This window comes from Gossypium raimondii, chromosome 10 (genome assembly GCF_025698545.1).
Source record: "Gossypium raimondii isolate GPD5lz chromosome 10, ASM2569854v1, whole genome shotgun sequence".
Taxonomy (NCBI): Eukaryota; Viridiplantae; Streptophyta; class Magnoliopsida; order Malvales; family Malvaceae; genus Gossypium; species Gossypium raimondii.
The window spans coordinates 16,607,639-16,627,649 of record NC_068574.1 but is presented as its reverse complement, the minus strand read 5'-3'; the positions used below and the strand labels follow the sequence as shown (position 1 = coordinate 16,627,649).

Below are 20,011 nucleotides of genomic sequence, written 5' to 3'. Positions count from 1 at the left end.
TCTTTAAGCTGAATTTTGATGATTCCAGTTTGAATCATTGATTATATATCTTTAATTGGAGTTGGGCCGGTAGGTAAATTGGGTTGAATTTAGGGTTTGGGTTAAAAGTAGAGGTTGAACCCAAATGGAGAAGATGAACCCGAGATGAGATTCAGCCCAAGAGATAAAAGGAGCCCATGAAATAACAGGAAGTTGGGAATCTTGTAGCTTTCAATTTTTCTTAAAATTAAAGCAAAAGAACGCAGAGTAAATCCGAAGAAATTACTAACAATTCATTCTCTCCGGGCAAAGCAGTGAGTGGATTCAGATCCAGTCTGACCGTAGGAATTCCGAGAGAGAACGGTTAGGAGAAGATGGAGAAGATGAACAATGCGTTTGAGAAGATGAAAATGCTGGTGGGAATGGAGGTGGAAGATGAGCACCAACAGCCTGCAATTGAAGAAGATGGAAACTCTTTCTCTTTCATGGACGATTTCAATCGCCAGTGCACTTTGACCACCAAACAGGTTTCTTTCGTTCTTTTTCTTTCTTTGTATTGCTTTGTCTTACTTGCTTCTTCTCACTCATCTCCGCTTAAATTAGTTGGAATTTGCATAATTTTCTTCCAACTTGAGATCTGGGGGCCACCTTTCAATTTTTCTGAAAACATTCAATGTGCGTCTCTCGTGTGTCAACCCATGACACTCAGTTCAATTGTAGTGCTTTCAGATACAGGATCTCATTTATGCCAATATTTCATTGTTTAGTTATATATATCCAAATTAACTGCTATGTGTTGAGTAGATATGCATTAGCTTCCTTTTTGCTCATATAGATCGAATAGTTATATTAGAATCGACGTTGCACTTTAGTGTTTTGTTCTCCTTTTTACCAGTTATGCTATTATTTGTTATCCTCTGCTTTTGCTTTTAGCAACTCTTTTAGAAGTTAAAAGCAAGTAAAGAAAGTAAGACTAATTTATTTGAACTAATTGCTTGCTTTATCTCATGTTTTAGAGGTTTTATGGGTTTGCCATCTGCTTGGTTTCTGGGTTGACTTGTACACTCCTGGTAAGTACTTCCCCATATGATTACTTGTATTGTTAGTTCTAATAGTCCATTGTTACTTGGTTTCCCTTTGACGTAGCCTTTCAAATAGATATGACTACTTCAATAAAGTAATTTCTAAGTGGCAACTAAGTAAACTGATGATTGAATTTATTTCTCCTAGAACTGAAATAATTTTAATTACCATAAGAGCCTAAAGAAGGCTATATGATTGTGAGGGTTGCATTCCTTTATTTTCATCTAGTACTCATTGTTTGACCACCTGCCCCCTCTTCTTTCCTGTTTTCCTTTTCTTTCTACTATTGAAGTTCTCCTTGATGTGCTCACTTTATGATTGTGTTTATCTACTGGATTTTTTTGATCTGTTATTTGCGTTGTTGTTTTTTTTTTTTTTTAACCATATAAGCATTCTATTTTAAAAGCTTAAATTAAGCAAATGCTGACAAATGAAAAAAAAAAACCCTAAGCTCTTCAAATTGCTATATTTGATGGTAGTTTATTTAAAGAACTTTTCTTAATGTATATAAGTGTTACTTTGGGGGTGCTTTAGACTACAATAGTTATGGAGTTACATTCTTTAAAACTCATGCTGTTAATCATTGACCTTTCCTGGAAAATTACAATTTCGTAGTGTTTAATTGTTCTTGAAGAAAATAGTACAAGGCTTTGTATACTGGAAGAGATATTGAAACAAAGCTCTAAAAGTTCCTTGACAATAATTCCTTAAACCTACTAAAAGTTTCTACTATTAAGAAATTTGTGTTGATAGCTGGTTATATATCTCAATCTTCAGAATTCAGGTTCCACGAGATCTATTTTTGTTGTTTGCATTCCTCACAAGATATTTATGTTTTGAAACTTTCTCTGAGTCTTATGAGTTCTTGTCCATGGAAACTTGCTTTTGCTTGGGAGACCAAGATTTGTGTGAAATAAGATGTATGTAGTGTGTCTTCAAAATTTGTCTAATTTACAATTTCTTCTGTCCATCCTCTCGATTTTTGACAAGTGTTTGTTATTGTTTCTCTTTAATGTTTGTTTGACGTATTGTTGCATTTGATTTTTTTATTTTATTTTATTTTATGTTAATCAGAAGTTTGGAATTTTAGTAATCTCAGCTTGCACTGCTAAGTAAGATAGCATCTTCTTTTCCCTCACTTTTATACATATGAAGATGGTGATTGATATTGTTCTTTTGTGTTGCTAGAAAACTTGGAAGTTCAGTCTTGAGCACTTTCTGGTTAATAGGATAGTGCTTTGAAATTTTTTATGTAGTTATTATATTGCTTCACTTTGCTTCATTGAATTTGGTGCTGTTGGAGATACTAATCTAATTTCACTTTTTCTTCATCTCACAGTCAATCCTTGTTTTCTTCCATCCAATCAAGTTTGGAATCACATTTACATTTGGCAATTTGCTTGCACTTGGAAGGTTTGTATCTAAATTTATGTACTTATTTGTCAGGCTCCTAATTTGTTAGTAAAATTATAACATGTCATTGTTCATTTTTCTTATTCAATTTTTTTCCTGCAAGTGCATATAGTCACATGTTCTAATGGTTTAATTGTTTATGCTTTTATTTTATTTTTATTCTTTTATTTTAGGAGTGGTGGAAACTAGTTAAGCAATAAAGCTGTAGGCTTGTAGTTCTTGCTGTATACTAATGTGAAAAAAACCAACTAAAGCGTCTAGCAGATATGATATTTAGTAACTTCAGTATTCCCAGCCTTGTACCCAATTCGCCAAAAAGTCAGAATAAATATTGGCCTCCCTATATATATGACCAAAAAATGGCAATGTCTACTCATCAACATTTTACAATAAAAAATTCCCTGGTATAAGGATTACTTGATCTGCAGAGGCTGTAAAATCTTTTTTAGAGTCAAGAGTGAATCGGACCCAATTTTTGCCCTCCAATATCCTTGTTTTGAAGCTAAGAGCATTCCAATGTAAATAGCATATAGCCCTACCAAGCCCCTACCAAGTGTCCTAGTAAAGCTGATAAATGATAACCATTGCCTCAACTACCTGTGCATTGTCCACCGACAGCAAGATTACCTGGACCGGAATACGAAGCGCCATCAACATTCTTCTTCACATAATTTTGTGGAGGAAATTTCCATGCATTAAGTTTTACTTGCTGAGCACTAGTAGTTTCCTTTAGCACCTAAACTGTAAATAATCTCAAATGATAAGGAAGGATCAAACAAATAGCATTTGGTGGCTGCTTAAACTCTTCCTGAAAGACATATTTATTCCTTAGTTTCCAAATATGCCAACTAACAATAATGAAACATGTGGACCAAGAGATCCAATGTGAGTGCTATGTAACCCACAAGACCAAATGGTTTAATCTCTAAGTAAGTATAGCACATTTCAACCTCTCAGCATACTTGGAATATCGAGTAAAGAGAGTAGTCTTTCTTTTAAAACAAACATCCTTTGTTAATATCATGTTTTGAAATACCAACCAAAGAAAATGTTAAATCTGAGAAGGTACATCAATTGTCCCGATTACTGAACAAATGTTTGTGAGCTTCATTCATGGATTTTATTGATTTTGGTGGCTTGTATAAATTATCAAAAGCATGCATGTGATTTTCTGCACTTCTCATTGACACTTAGGTTGCTAAGGAATAACCAGAATAAATAGGGAGCGTGAAAACTGTGAGATTCAACAATTTTTTGTATGCCATAGTGCAATTGGGAGGAATGGAAAGAATCTAGGTTTAGTTTTTTTGTTTCATTTTCCTTTAGAGTGGATTTTTTGTGTGAAAGAATGCATTGTATGTTTCCATTTTTCTTCAAAACAAACAAGAAAAATGAGGTTCTCTTTTTCATTCCTACCAAGTGTTACTATAGAACATAAATAGTGAGTTGATATTATTATTAGGTCTAATTATGCTCTCAGTCCTTGTACCCTTCGCACATTTGAAATTTAGTCTTTCTACTTCTAATCCCAGGAATTTAGTCCCTTTACACTTTTGATTTAATAATTTAAATCCAAATGATAACACCATCAAAAGAATTTGATTCGACTAGATTATGTGGCATTTTTAAAATAAAAAAATTACTCACCTGGTGAATATTTCACACGTAGAAGGCCAAATAAACAAATAAAATTGTTGAATATGGGGTTGTAATGTTTTTCAACACTGTTTCAAAGAAGTTGAGTGAAAGTCAATACTTTCTTTTTCTTTTTAATGCTTACTTTGCTTTCACTCAGTTTTAAATTAGCCATGTGAGTTTTTTTTTTTTTTTTAAAATTTTAAAAATACTGTATAATCCAATTCAATGGAAGTCCTTTGACAGTCTTATCAAAAGAGTAGAGGTACTAGATTCTTGGTATTAAAAGTAGAGTGATTGAATTTCAAATGTGTAAAGAGTACAGGGGATTGGAATTTTTATTATTATTAGTGAAGGATCTTAATTCTTAATCCGCAGCAAAGTTGAACTGGATTCATGCTGAGCTTCTTGAACATGGGTTCATGTATGTAATGAAGTTCTACTGGTTCCATGCTGAGCCACACTATAATTCCTTGAAAGCTTAGTTACCTTTACTCCTTTAAGAACTAAATATAGCCAGTTTTTTCCTCATTTTTCCTTAACTTTCTCATGTTTTGAGTCATTATTTTTGCTTCTTTATGTAAAAGTCGCTATTCTTATTCATGAACCTCTATTTTGACATATTATGTGGATTCTGAACTTTTTACAGATGGCTGGTTTCTTTGTTGCTTTTTTATACTTTATACCTAAGCATTTGTAGGCCCTTGTCAAAGTAGCTCTATTTCTTTTATAATTTTTCTTTGTGGATATTGTGTTTATTTCAGATGCTAAGTTGGAGTCTTTTGTATGGCAGCACCGCATTCCTCATTGGTCCAAAAAGGCAGGTGTCAATGATGCTTGATCCTGTTCGTATATATGCAACAGCTATATATCTTGCAAGTATGATAATTGCTCTGTTTTGTGCCTTCTATGTAAGTCACTATCAGCATTTATTTCCACTTTTATAAATCCACATCTTTTTTTCTTTTACATTCTTTTTAGCTTTCAGTAATTTTAGAATGCAATAGGTTAAGTGATAACCTTAGCTCTCCCTTCTTACTGAACAGGTTCGTAACAAGCTATTGACACTTCTGGCTATCATGTTAGAATTTGGTGCACTGATTTGGTATGTTGAACTCAATTTACTACTTATAGCTTTTAAATGTTACCACATTGCAAAGGAATTATGGTTCTTTAAAGAGCCAAACAATTATTATTTGCCCTGTGTAGCATTTCAAATAAATGAGTATGCAGCACATACCACTAGTAAGAGCAAAATGGTTTGGATCAGGATATATTAATTTCTCCTCTTATAAAAAAGGTCATGCTATGAATGGGGCAAGCATATATATCATTGGGGTATGGTTCAGATTGTATTCCATTGTAGGCTATGTATGGTTTAGATTGTATTCCATTGTAGGCTAGACTCTTATATTATAGATACTACTGGATTTGGTTTGTGTCAGCATCTTCTATTCCCTAGCAAGTAAAATGCCCAAGGATGTGAGAGTCTTGTGGTTTGCGTTTGGTTTGCAATTGTATTGTTCTCATGGAAAACTCAAACGAGTATTGTTCTTAGTATTAGTCCTGTTGTGGTAATGATAAATTTAGGATTTTCTTTTAGTTGGAAATGGCAAAAAGACCAATCAAATTTAATAAATTGAATAGTTTAATAGAAAATGAACTTTGCATGTTAAGAATATGCGAAATTATCTTCGTGTTGCAGCATGATTGATGGGCAAGCTAAAGTCAATTGTGTTCTCTTTATCTCGATTTCTAGAACAACCTATTGTGGTTGACATTTCAGACTTGTCAAAAGGAGATTGAAACCTTGGGACTCGTTACATAAATAGGAAACCTATTCTAGAAAGGAAAGGAATCAATTGAAATAAATTCACAATCATGAAATCTAACCCTTAATTAGAGAATTAAAATTAACGGCCTTTCCTAGCATAGGTTTGTCCCACAAAAGCATTCATAAAATTGCCCGTATACATATTTGCCAAAGCCAATTAGCTATGAGCAGTAGTGCAGATCCTATAAACCAGCAAACCCATCTCCAGTGTGGTGCCAGCCATAACTAGCGATCAGTCTCTACCTCTTTGATCAGACAACGTTTCTCTCCTTTCCATTCCTTTTCTGATTCTCTGTGAATGGTAAGAAGAGTTTCCCTCCACTGTACTTCTACTTATAGGAGATACGTGGTCAACAAACTACCTGGGAAAGCACAGTGTTAAGACTTCCATTTTCTGAGAATTCTAATTGGTCATGCATGCGTTTATTAGTCTTCGATCTTCGTGACATAATTGTGGTTTCCTATTGAAAATGTGTGAACGAGACATAATGAATTCGAAGAAGCATAACACTTTGTCTTGTACAGTTCCTGATATGCATGCTTTTAATAATTGCTTTATATTGATTATATGGTCATAAGGTGAATGGATATTAATTTTTGGACATCAAATTATTAAGGAACTGATTACATATTAGCGTAAATATAGTTTCCTATTTTGTGTCCTAATGGAACGGATTTGCAATCAATAAAAATTTGTTTAAAACTTTGAAATAATCTCGTATGTGAAGTTAATAGTTAAAGTCGATAAAAGAATGGAGATGGTGAAAGGTAATTCAAACTGAAAAAGTGGTGTAAATATATCTGTATACAATATTAATGGATAATTTGATTTTAGATAGACAAATATTACGTAATTTCTCATAGATATGATTCACTTTATAGCTTTTATAGGAGCTTATGAACTTAAAATGGTGCACTAGATACATCCAGTTGTTAGATGTCTTTAGGTTTTTATCTATAGAATTAATGCAACATTTTGGTTTGAGACAAGGATGCATTATTTCTTTGTTCTCATCTTTTATTCTTTATGTGTTATTCAGAACTTCTTTGATGCTTTCTCTAAATATCTAAATGTATTTTGGAAGTTTTCTTCATTTATACGTGTATCGATATATGCATTAACAGTAATATAGAACCATTGAATTAAAAGCTTCATATGTACTGTTGACATTCCCTTCTCGTATAAGATGGAGTTAACTTGGATGGAAGTTGAGAAGCTGGTTGATTTTACATGATTTACAGGTATAGCTTGAGCTACATCCCTTTTGCGAGGTCAATGGTTTCAAAGATCATGGTATCCTGTTTCGACACTGAATTTTAATCTGAAGACGATCTTGAATGAATCTACCTGTGGGATTTCGTGTACATACAAATACAAAGAAGGGAGGTCAGTCCTGATCTGTAAAACCGAAGTATGGGATATGTCTATTATGTACGAATAGTAAATCTCAAAGACGAATTTTCCATGCGAAATCTCCTCTTCTGCTCTTAATTTTCTTACATATGATGAGATGTTTCTTTGATAATGGAAACTGCAACTTTGAACAAGTTTATTTTTGGGGGGAGGATTTCGTGCGTGTAATTAAGCGATTTTAGCGTGATGCAGATCATTCTGCCTGGTTTAAATTTTGATTTTTAAATTCGGTTCAACCAGTTTCTAGTGGTTTGTTTAAATTTCAGTTCAACCTTCTGCCCAAGTTGATATATTGTCCCATTCTCAATCTAACCTGTCCGGTTTTAAAAACCATGAATAAAACATGTTCATGAAAGCATAATTTCTTCAACCATCAAATTCTTAGCCAGAAATCACTACTCGACAGATGATGGTTATGGCAGAGCAAGGAACAGGAACATTGGTTGGCGGTGGACAAGTGAACAGGTATCCAAGGGTTTGGGTTTAAGGAGGTGTAAATCCATCCTAATCTTTCTTTAGATTTGCTCTCCAATGATAGAGTTCTTGATATGAAATAGGCGAGCCACAAGCCACCCTAGTCCTATGATTTGGTCAGCAATAATATTTTAGTTTCTATTAGTTAATGGGAAAATATTTGGTATATTTTCAACCACAAAGAATGATGTGAATTGTCTTATAAGATATAGTAAATTTATTTTATATAGTAAAATATTTAAAAATAATTATAAAAGAATATTTTAAATTTGCTTATGAAATTAAAAAAAAACACCACTAGTATATACAAATACTAAGTCTTAATTAATTAAATAAATAAAACTGAGTTTTTATAATTTATATTTTGAATATGATTTTTGTTATATTAATTTCGTTAATTAGGAACAACATTTTAATTTTAATTATCCTAAATTTGTATTAATTAGTTAAATAAAAATTAACTACTAATAATAGTAAAGCAAATTTTCTATTTTTGTTATATTAGTTTAGGAGTTAGGGTTTATGATTTAAGCAATAAGATTTTTGTTTTTGTTTGTTAATTACAATAAGAATAAAGTAATGAGAGTTTTTTTGTTAATTATTTATAATAAATTAATTCAGTGTAGTTTAGAAATGAATTTATATATTATTCAAGATTCTTCTTTAAGAAAACGATTTTTTAACGTAGTCCTTTATGTTAAACTCTCTCTATGTAGTTGGTACCTGTGGGCTAGACCTATCCATGGGCTGGGCGGCCCGGCTCGATCCGACAGCCCGCCCGAAATATGGGAGGGTTCGAGTAAAAATATAGGCCAGAAATATGAGTTTGGGGAAAAAAAGGAGGCCCGTTTCAGGCCTCGGGCACAACTTTTTTGGCCCGGGTCCGGTCGAATATAATAAATATATATTTTTATTTTTTAATTTTAAAATACTTTTAAAATAATTTTTTAATGTTTATTTTAAAAATAGGCCGGGCCGGGCCGGGCTCGGGCTTATGATGTTTTCCCCGGGCCGGGCCTGGGTAAAATTTCAAGCCCATATTTCGGGCCGGGCCCGGACCGAAAATTTTTTCAAGCCCGGCCCGAACCCGACCCGGCCCATGGACAGGTCTACTGTGGGCTACTTTATATTGAATCTGAAGATACAAAAAAGGGAGACCAGACTTCTCTCCAACGTTGTCTGCTACCCGCGTTGTACCCTCTTCTGACCACAAATAAACTAATAAACGACATCAAGTCTAATTCATTGTCGCATGTCCATTGGTAAGATTAAAATTAGGGTTAACAGCAGACAAGATCATTATATGATTCATAAATTTATGATTTGGTTACAAAATTACAAAAATTATAAAATAGTTATTGAATTATTCAAAACTTTCATTTAAATAATTAAACTATTATTCATTTAAAAAAATCAACTAATGAGTTCTAAGCGGTAATTCGACAATTGGTATGATGAGAAACAAAATATATTCTAAATTTAAGTCGATCTAATAGTTAATATCGAAAATTTAAGAAGAAAATTGTTTAGATTTTAATTTACTGATTTATAGCATTCAAAATTGCTTAAAAAAAAAGAAAAGAGACATTTTAATTAGTGTGAGCAGTCAATAACAATATCAAATTAACTTAAATAAAAAAATTAAATAATTCGAATTAAATTATTAAAACTGAACTTACTTATAGTTTACGGAGAAGATTATTATTAACCACCGCCCACTTTCATGATGGAGTATATTTAACTTGTTGGAACAATTTCTATTAGTTAAAAGAATATAATGAATGATGATCCCTGACACAGATGGAAAGCAAAGGAAAAAAAAAAGGAACAACCATGGCCTTATATTACTGCATCATTACTCTGAATTCATCAAAGCTGATAACTCCATCGCCATTGATATCAAAATGCTTGATCATCACCATACATTCATCAATCGACTTTGACTCCCCAAGTTTTGTCAGCATTTTGTTCAGTCCTTGGGGTGTAATGAACCCACTTCCTTGTCCATCATACATCTCAAATGCTTCTCTCAAATTCTTCATCTTTTCTTCTTCTCCTCCTCCTTCCATCAACTCTATTACGTCCTCCAAATCCAATAACCCATTCCCGTTCCAGCCCAATGCTTCTTCTTCATTTAACATCAACTCTCCGCCCATCCGTCCTAGTCTATGCCTTAACTCCCACGCTGAAATTTTCCCATCTCCATCTTTGTCGAAACAACGAAGAATGCGTTTATATTCTTCGCTTCTCATCATTTGCGGGTTCAAATATGAACAATGAAAGAAATTAAAGCAAAGATGATATAATTGAAAACTAAGTTGGATTTGCAGAAATGGGTTTTCGGAACCAAGTTTATATAGACAAAAAGAGAGTTAAGGTTTTAATGCAGTCGTCTCAGATATTAAGAGGAAAGTAGTGCGAATCTTCAATCGAAACGAGAAAAAAGAAGAAGATTCAAAAATGGGAAGTAAGCTGAATTCTTGCTTTCTCAGTTGTTTCATGTAAATTGCCTGTCATACGGAAAAAAGACAAAAAAGGAAACAAGGGCGAAATGGCGACCTTAGCCTGCAACTTTCTTTTGTGAAAAACCGTCATCTTTCAACTATCACATTAACAACATATAGGGAATAATTTATACTAAAATCATAATTTAGAACTTTTAATTTTTAGACATTTCCTTAATTTTTAAAAATATAAAATTAATATTATATACTCATCTGTATTTAATAGTCTCTAATTTAATTTATTTAATATATTTTCTATTTCAATTAATTTTAATTAAATTATTTAAAAACAAGTAATTCAAATTATAAAAAAAACATTAAATGTATTAGAAATGAATTTATTAGTTAGATATGGGTCGAGTTATCCGTCTAAGTTGGAAAGTCTACTTAAAAAGTGAAAAACTTAAAAATGAGTTTGAACAAAAATATATGACCTATTTTCTAAACGGGCTGTGCCTCGGGTAAGTTTTTTTATTCGGACCCGGTCTGACCCGAATTTGCCTAAAAAACTGTTATTTTGTTGTCATTTTGTAGGATATTGCTATTATTTTGTTATTATTGTTTAAATATTGTATAACTCTTATTTTATTGTTAATTTTACTCCAATTTTAGATGATTTGATTGTTAAGTTGCAACTATTTTAGTATTATTTAAGTATAAATATTTTTAATATATTTTTAATTTGTTAAGAAACATTTATTTTAATGTTTTTAGTGTTTTTGATGTATTATATATTTAAATTTATTTTTATATAAATATAAAAGAATTAATACGGACGGGCCGCATTGGGCTCGAGTTTAGTATTTTTTATTTGGGACAGGTTTAGACAAAATTTTAAGTTTATTTTTCAGATCAAGTTGAATCTAAATAAAAAAAAAAATGGACCTAAAATTTGACATCAACTTACCCGAACCCTGACCTATTATTAGGTGTACTATTAATAGCCTTTATTTATAAAAATTAATGAAGAAATTAAAAGTAAAACAAATACTGCTAATGGTTTTTCTTTTCTTTTCCAAATTCATTCCACGTTTTTTTTATATAATTTGAATTAATGTATTAGAGAATATATTAAGAATTGAAATCCTCTGCCAAAAATAAATCAAAAGTTTGAAACTAACGCCTAGCATGACTGCTGTAAATCCTAGTTGTTCTGAAGCGGCCATGGAGGTGAAAACGGTGAAATTAATATCGGAGGAGAAGGAGGAACTTCTCAAAAGCATTAAGAAAGTTAAAAGAGCCGATGGCTTAGCTAATGAAACTTCAAGAAAAATCGTTTCTTATAGGGATACCCTTGTTGGTGAAGACTTTTGTAACTTTGAAGCCTACCTGGAAAAAGAACCCGTCTCCATGGAGGAGTTTGATGATTGTCTAAACGAGCCTGTATTGGAGAACATTAAAGATGGTATTATCTCTATAACCCTTTCTTCGGATGAAAAGGATAGGATACGACTAAAATGGGATAAAATCCTTATTATTGAGGCCTTTGGGAGAACTTTTGGCTACCAATATCTCCTTTTTAAACTTAATCAGCTATGGAATCTTTCTGGAGAGCTCCAACTCATCGACTTGGATTCGGGTTTTTTTGTTGTTCAGTTTAGCTGTTTTGACGATTTTGAGAAGGTGCTAAAGGGAGGACCATGGTTTGTGAATTGTGAATGGGCATTTCGTTACCATGCGACGATGGAACCCAAATTTTAGGGCCTTGGAAGCTTCCTTTAATTTGGTCGCTGTTTGGGTTCGATTACCAGAGTTACTGCTTGAGTATTATGATCCGACCATTCTCGCTAAAATCGAACAGAGCTTAGGCACCCTCCTTCGAGTGGACAACGCCACTAGTTCGGAGTCGAGGGGAAAGTATGCACGCTTTTGCGTCCAAGTTAATATCGAGAGCCCTTTAAAACAGTTCATACTCATTGATGGTAGAAAACAATATCTACAATATGAGGGTCTCGATTTATTCTATTTTTCTTGTGTTATTATCGGTCATAGACATGAAAATTGCCCCATTATTCTTGCCCGGTCGAGAGAGGCAACTTGTTCAAAGGTTGCAGCCACTGTTGAAACTAATCACACGTTCACAGCGCCTGTTACGCTTGCTTACTCCCATCCTATGGACATGTCCACCTTTTCTCCTTCTCCAGCTAACGTGTCAACTGTTCAGCACCCTATTGTGGAACCTGCAGTTTCGGGCACATGGCTTATGGTGGCAAGGAAGAGCCGGGCCAGGAAACCATTTATTGAAGCTGCTTTAAAGTCTCCGACTGCTGCTGCCACGTTTTCTGCCGATGAAGCTGGCCCTGGGTCAGCTGAACCTGCTGGTTCTGCTGCTGTTAAAGCTGCCGAGAGCCAAAAAGTTTCTCGCTGTTAGTAGTAAAGTGTCCAAGGGTAGAAGCAAAGACCGAAAGTTGGCTGTCTCAAAATCAAAACCGATTAAAAGAGGTAATTTAAGTGGTAATTCTTGTGAAGAGAACTCTTTTAAATTGGTGACTTGTGACCCTAGTATTCCTCTTAAAGACAAATCGGATATGGTCATTGATAATAACATGGGTATTGATGATAGTAAAGTTGGTTGAAATTTTGATGGTAGTACTCTAGGTTTCTATGGATAGGTCTAAAGAACCAATGCAATCAATCAAGTTCAAACCAGCTGCTAAGGGTAAGGCCTTATTTTGGAAAGCATTCGTAAGAAAAAGATGGTGATCTCAGAATCTGACTCCAATGCTAAAGTTGTTAATTCTCCCTCTTCTGCTCCTATTTAAGTTGATGGTTCACACGCTTTACACTGCAATACTGTTGAAACTCTAGAGTTCTTCTTTGAAGGTGCTTCTCTTTCAAAGTTGCTTTCTGATGGGGGCAACATGGAACCTTCGAGGGGAGAAACGTTGTTGAAAAATGCAGTTTTTAAATTGATTTTTTAAATGAATGGCTAGGTTTGAAAGTGAAAATTGTGTCATCTACGTGATAGATTAAATTATTGAGTAGAATTAGCATAAATTGATTGATAGTTATATTATAAGGATTAAATTATAAAAATAAAGTCTCAATTGAATTTTTAATTTAAAAAATAAAAAGAGATTTAATTAAAAATTAAATTAGGGAGTATAAAATAATTTAACTAATTTTGTATTAGATTAGTGGAATGAAACGATAAGTTCATTTATTAATAATGGTTTCATGAAAAAGATAAATAAAAGTTAATAAATTGTTAAATTAAAAATTATATACATATTAAGAGTTAGTGGAGAGAGAATATCCGCTTTTTTATTTGAATATTATGACAAAAAAAAAATCTAAATAGTATGTCAGGTGGATTTTGTACTGAAATGGTACATTGATGCAAGTGAAGGATGGTGCATAGGCGGCACCACCCTAAAATCTGATAGAGTTGACTAAAAACATATATTAAAAAAATCAAAAATGCCATCTAAATAGGCGGCACCATAGAAATACGGGTCATTTACGTGTAACGCCCCAGAATTTTTAAGAATTTAATTGTGAGAATTTGCAGTAATTAGATTTTTGTATCTCTGGTTTTGTGCTCTGCTTTTATGTTTAAGGTCTGAAGTTCGAGTTGCACTGTTAAAAGTTTTGTTATTGTTTTTAAAACAACCTTCATCCATGTGTTTCGTAGTTAAGTCCAATTCTAGTTAGGAAATATTTTTTTTTTCAAATGCCGGAAGGTGGGATGGTGGTTAACTTAAAATAGTCTGAAGAATTTCTATCGTACCTTCTTCTTTGTTTTTTTTTTCTAAAGTTTATGTTCTTTTCCGATTCTCTTTCTTTTATTTTATTTTTCCTTTTACGGTATTCAATTCTGCGTTAATTGGGAGTTCTTTGTTGCTTGTAAGGTTGACTATATGATTATTGAGTAAGTTTCGTCGTTACTTTTCTCTCATTTTTGGAGTTCCGTTGTGTTAACAATGTTCTGTTGAAACGGGATTTTGCTCGGTTGCTTGAGTGTTCTGTTTAATCATTCGATTGGTTACCTTTTTAGGCGAGGATAGTGCAAGAGACGTTATTCCGCCGTGTTAGTCTGATTTCCTCTGTTTCGTACGAGGTGAGTATGCGAATTGAGTTGGGATTGCGTCGAAACTTTCGACATAATCTTGGCGGTAGGTTGATTTTGCTAAAATATTGAAATCGTTGGTGTAATTGATTATTGAATGATTAATTTGGTTTCAAGTAGTCTCCGCGTTGTTTCCCCGTCAAAGCGAAATCAGGTGCATATCAGAAACCTTAAATTTGTAAGTTTTGGTGATAAAAAATGGTGGCTGTCGATGCCACACGGGCGTGTGTCCAGGCCGTGTGGGTGACCGTGTAACTCATTGTTCATCAACATGAGGCCACATGGGCAAGGCACATGGGCGTGTGTGGCCATATTGGTATAGGGTTCACACAGCCAGGGACACGAACGTGTGTCCAGGCCGTGTAACACATTGTTTATGCCTTGGAACCACACGGGTAAGACACATGGGCGTGCGACCTGGCCATATGGTAGGTTATTAGGGCCCTGAAGTTATTTTCCAGGCCGTGAATGTTAATATTGATACCGACTTTCTTAATGTACGAATGATCAAATTTGATTATATGAGAACCGTCTGATACTCTGAGACTGATTTGTGAGTAACATAATTATATGTGTTCTATAATACTTACTCTAATATTGAATCGTCTTATTTAATTGTGTAATGAGTTAGAATGACTGAATACATGTTACGGTTATTTGTGCGTTCTGCATTGGTATGGGTTGGGATGTTGTGAAAGGGAAAGAAGTCTGTTCTGAAATCCTGGCTACGCCACAATTAGTATTACTCTGATTCTGGCACTTATCGCATACTAATCTTTCAGCTAAGCTGCATATCTGTAAAAGTGTCAATGAACATTTTAAAGGTGTGTAGGGTTGGTTGGGCATTGAATGTCCATAATGGTGTGTTGGAATGGCTGAAGATGGTGTGTAGCTGATGGGGATAGGAATGTTGCATCTTAATCTAATTTGTATCATATATGAACTGAAATTACATATATATATATATATGTAATCGATCTACTCTGCATTTGAATTGGTATTACTTTTGTAACGAGCTGAATCTCTAAAATTGGAACTACTTTGTAAGCGAGCATTAATTGAATAAACTTCCTTTTTCGCATTGAGTTCACAACTCATTTTGCTATTGATTGGATTTCAAGTGGTCCCCAGTCTTGAACGGGTCGGTGCCGTGGGAGCTCGGTCAACCGTTTATCTATTTAATTAGTATATTAAGAGTTTCGGTAAATTATAACAGTATGACTTTGAAAAAGTTATATACTTAATTATCTTCTTGACGTATATTATGTGGAGCATGGTTAGTTTTATTGTGTGGTTTGTGTGGTAATCGATAATTGATTATGTAACTCTCTAAATCTGGGCTGGACGTTTTGGCTGGGTTTAGGATATTACATTTAGTGGTATCAGAGCCAGGTTTATCAACACTTGGATTGTGTTTGGGCTCATAATGTATGAGAAAAGTAGTAGTGATAATTTAGGATGCGAATTAATATGGAAAGACTAAAACTTTAGTGAACGACCGAGCCTCCGACACTAACTCTGTAAGTATTTCTGTTATGTTATAAAGATTGTAATACCTAAATTGTTGTTAGCAAAATGCTTTGATGTGAACTGGTGGAATCATCCTGCTGGATGTCTGAACTGATCTGTGTACTTTGACATTGTAGCTAGATTTCCATAATGAGTTCACGTGGTAGTCGTGATGCGGTATGCAAGGGCGTCGAGGACGCCGAGGAGGAGCTCTAGTAGAGTTATCCTCTATGGGTAATATGCCCAATCTGGAGACCAGCGAGACTGTTGGTACTCCCACTGCTGAGATGGAGTCCAAGACTCCGACGGTTGGGGACGACGCATTATCCCAAGCCATGATTCGAGCACTGAAGAGGGTCACAAGGACCCAATCAAGATCAGGAAGTCGGGGGTTGATTACTGAATGACTCCGGTTGAATGGGGCTGAACTATTTAGGGGCGTTACAAGAGTCGCTTCTACTGTTGCTGAATATTAGCTCAAGGCTACCGAGCCCATTACGACAGATCTTGACTATACTCCCACTTAGAAATTAAGGGGTGCTATGTCCCTGTTCTGGGACGAAGCTTATCAGTAGTGGCTGATAGTTGAACAAGGTGCTCAGCTCGAATAGGTTAACTGAGATTATTTCAAGAACGTCTTCTTGGGTAAGTATGATGGGGCGAGTTATTATGAGGTTCATCGACATAAGTTTTTGAGCCTAGTTCAGGGTGACCAATTTGTGGCTAAATATGAAGCCGAGTTCCTGCGACTGAGTAGGTGTGCACGAACTTTGGTAGTGTTTGACTACGACAAGTGTGTGAGGTTTGAGAAAGGGTTGAGATATGATCTGCAGGTTCTAATAGCTCCTCAGAGGGAGCGGGTTTTTGTGGTCCTAGTTGACAAAGTAAAGATAGTAGAAGAAGTGAAACACACTAAGCGCGACCAACGTGACCGTGAGAAGGATTAGAGTAAGGTTAAGAGGGATTCGGGTCCCTTTAGTTCTGGTCAGCGTCCTAAGAAGTGGACGAGATTTGATAGGACCCCGAGGGCTGAGGCACCAGCTGTAGTGACTGAGATTCAGTTTTGCGGTGATTGTGAGAAGCACTGTCCAGGCGAGTGTTGGAGGAAATTAAGAGCGTGTCTCCGTTGCAGGTCGGTAGAGCATCGAGTTAGGGATTGCCCCCGTCGACTAGACCCAATACTAGCTGTGGCACAAGCTCCAGTTCCAAATTCTGTTTGGCATCCAATAGAGGTTCATCAACCATTCTGAGGTCATGGTACTGGTAATGGTAGGGGTGATAATGGATTTGGAAGAGGACAAAGAGCACTGGGCAAAGGTGCAGGTCAGGCTAAGGCTCGTTAGCCGACACTGGTTTATACGGTGAGGCACTACGAGGAGAACGATAATGCTGATGTCATTACAGGTACCTTCTTTATTCATTCTATTTTGTATTATTATTTCATTGATATTGACCCTACTCACTTGTATATAACTAGTTTTGTTTCTTTAAATTTGGGTTTAACTGCTGAGAATACTACTAGAAAGTTTTCTATGATTAGCCCTTTAGGTCAATCAATTCGAGTTGATAGAGTATATAGGCGGGTACCCTTAGAGTTCCAGGGTATGGTATTTCTAGCTGATTTAATGGAATTACCCTTTAATGAGTTCTATTTAGTTCTGGGAATGGATTGGCTTGTTGAGTATCGGGCCAGTCTAGACTGTGCAACCAAGAGGGTTACTCTGAGATCAAATGAGAATGATGAGGTGGTCATGGTTGGTGACTATCGAGATTACCTCTCTAATGTAATCTCCACTCTTGTAGCAGATTAGTTAGTTCGAAAGGGGTGCGAGGCATACCTTACTTACGTATCCAATTCTGTTCTCGCAAAAATTTCGGTGGGAGATATCCGCACTGTGAGGGAGTTCTCGGACTTCTTTCCCGAGGAATTGTTTGGAGTACCTTTGGATAAAGAGGTGGAGTTTGGAATTGATCTGTTACCAAGTACTGCTCCGGTGTCTATTGCGCTTTACCGAATGGCATCGAAAGAGTTGACCAAGCTAAAAGCCCAGCTTCAGAAACTCCTTGATAAGGGATTTATTCAATCGAGTGTGTCTCCCTAGGGGCACAGGTGTTGTTTGTTAAGAAGAAAAATAGGTCGATGAGAATGTGCATAGATTACCGGTTAAACAAGTTAACAATAAAAAATAAGTACCCGTTACCAATGATTGATGATTTGGTTGACCAGTTTCGAGGAGCAACCGTTTTATCCAAAATTGATTTACGCTCCGGTTACCATCAGCTGAAAGTCAAGGAGACTGATTGTATAAAACCACCTTCAGGACTCGTTACAGAGATTATGAGTTCCGAGTGATGCCTTTCGGCTTAACGAAAGCCCCGACGACGTTTATGGATTTAATGAATCAGGTATTCCAATTGTACTTGGATCAATTTGTAGTGGTTTTTATTGATGATATTTTGATCTACTCTAAAAATAAAACTAAGCATGATGACCATCTTTGCATTGTACTTTAGATACTCCGAGAAAAATAGTTATATGCCAAGTTCAGTAAGTGCGAGTTTTGGTTGTAGGAAGTCACATTTCTAGGTCATGTGGTGACGGTGGAAGGGATCTAAGTTGATCCTAAGAAAATAAAAGCTATTTTTGAATGGAAACAATCTAAAAATGTATCTGAGCTTCGTAGCTTCCTGGGTTTAGCTGGTTACTACCGAAGGTTCGTCGAAGGATTTTTTCTAATTGCGCCACCTCTAACGAAGCTACTGCGTAAGAGTGCTCCATTTGTATGGTCTGAGGCACAACAGTCTAGTTTCGATAAGCTCAAGTCCGTTCTAACACAAGCTCCTGTATTAGTTCAACCAGAATTGAGGCGGGAGTTTGTGGTATACAGTGCTTCACATGTCGGGTTAAGATGTGTGCTTATGCAAGACGGTAAAGTGGTCGCTTATGCGTCACGAAAGCTTAAGACACACGAGGGTAACTACCTGACGCACGATCTTAAACTGGCTGCGGTTGTGTTTGCCTTGAAAATCTAGAGACATTACCTGTATGGTGAAAGGTGTATTATTTACACCGATCATAAAAGTATCAAATATTTGTTAACCTAAAAAGAGTTAAATCTTTGGCAGCGTTGGGTTGAGCTACTTAAAGATTACAATTACACGATAGAATACCATCCGGGTAAGGCTAATGTGGTAGTCGATATCCTTAGCCGTAGAGCGATGACTGATCTGAGAGCAATATTAGCTCGTCTGAGTTTGGTTGAGGATGGGGGAATTTTGGCAGAATTACAGGTCAAACCGATTTGGGTGGAGTAGATTCGAGCTAAGTAATTGAACGGCGAGTCCTTAGTTCAGCGATTGCAACATGTTGGTTCAAACGAGACTTCCGATTTTAGCTTGAATAGCGATAATGTGTTATGCTTCAAAAGTCAGATTTGTGTACCCAATGACAAGGAGTTAAGGCATTCGATCCTATAGGAGGCACATAATAGTTCTTATGCTATGCATCCTAGTGGGAACAAGATGTACCAGGATCTCCGAGAGCTTTATTGGTGGCCCGAACTGAAACGGGAAGTAGTCACTTTTGTATCCCACTGTCTGATGTGTCAAAAAGTTAAGGCCGGACATCAGCTACACTCCGGATTACTTTAGCTAGTTAAGATTTCATAATGGAAATGGGAGCATGTAACAATGGATTTTTTATGGGGTTACCTTTAAACCCTACTAAGAAAGATTCAGTTTGGGTCATCGTTGATCGGTTGACCAAATCAGCCCACTTTATTCCCATCCGAACAGATTACTCCTTACAGAAGCTATCTAAACTGAATATCGTTAAAATTTTGAGACTACACAGAATTTCAGTTTCGATCATCTCTGACAGAAATTCGCGATTTACATCTTGATTTTGGAAGAAACTCTACGAGAATTTAGGCACTTGACTTAATTTTAGTACTACGTATCACCCTCAGACCGATGGACAGTCGGAGCGAGTTATTCAGATCCTAGAGGATATGCTTCGGGGTTGTGTAATAGATTTTAGGGGTAGTTGAGAGGAGTACCTACCGTTGGCAAAAATTTGCATATAATAACAGCTTTCA

The 20,011-nt window shown here is 35.5% G+C and overlaps 2 protein-coding genes across 2 annotated transcripts; one reads left to right on the top strand and one right to left on the bottom strand.

Moving 5' to 3' along the window:
* The first annotated feature begins 216 nt into the window (after nucleotides 1-216).
* On the top strand, nucleotides 217-7,594 carry LOC105775782 (uncharacterized). The gene is made up of 6 exons (XM_012598290.2): nucleotides 217-506; nucleotides 996-1,049; nucleotides 2,402-2,475; nucleotides 4,904-5,021; nucleotides 5,157-5,215; nucleotides 7,187-7,594. The coding sequence occupies exons 1-6, from the start codon at nucleotides 354-356 to the stop codon at nucleotides 7,263-7,265; spliced, it is 537 nt and encodes a 178-aa protein (XP_012453744.1). The 5' UTR covers nucleotides 217-353; the 3' UTR covers nucleotides 7,266-7,594.
* A 1,898-nt stretch (nucleotides 7,595-9,492) lies between these two features.
* LOC105775812 (putative calcium-binding protein CML19) lies at nucleotides 9,493-10,241 on the bottom strand. Its single transcript, XM_012598318.2, has one exon. The coding sequence runs from the start codon at nucleotides 10,085-10,087 to the stop codon at nucleotides 9,677-9,679; it is 411 nt and encodes a 136-aa protein (XP_012453772.1). The 5' UTR covers nucleotides 10,088-10,241; the 3' UTR covers nucleotides 9,493-9,676.
* Between the last annotated feature and the right edge of the window lie 9,770 nt (nucleotides 10,242-20,011).

Coding starts and splice junctions, on each gene's coding strand:
- LOC105775782 (XM_012598290.2), top strand. CDS start 354: ATGGAGAAGATGAACAATGCGTTTGAGAAGATGAAAATGCTGGTGGGA. Junction 1,050..2,401: donor GGTTGACTTGTACACTCCTG/GTAAGTACTTCC, acceptor TTCATCTCACAG/TCAATCCTTGTTTTCTTCCA. Junction 5,216..7,186: donor GAATTTGGTGCACTGATTTG/GTATGTTGAACT, acceptor CATGATTTACAG/GTATAGCTTGAGCTACATCC.
- LOC105775812 (XM_012598318.2), bottom strand. CDS start 10,087: ATGATGAGAAGCGAAGAATATAAACGCATTCTTCGTTGTTTCGACAAA.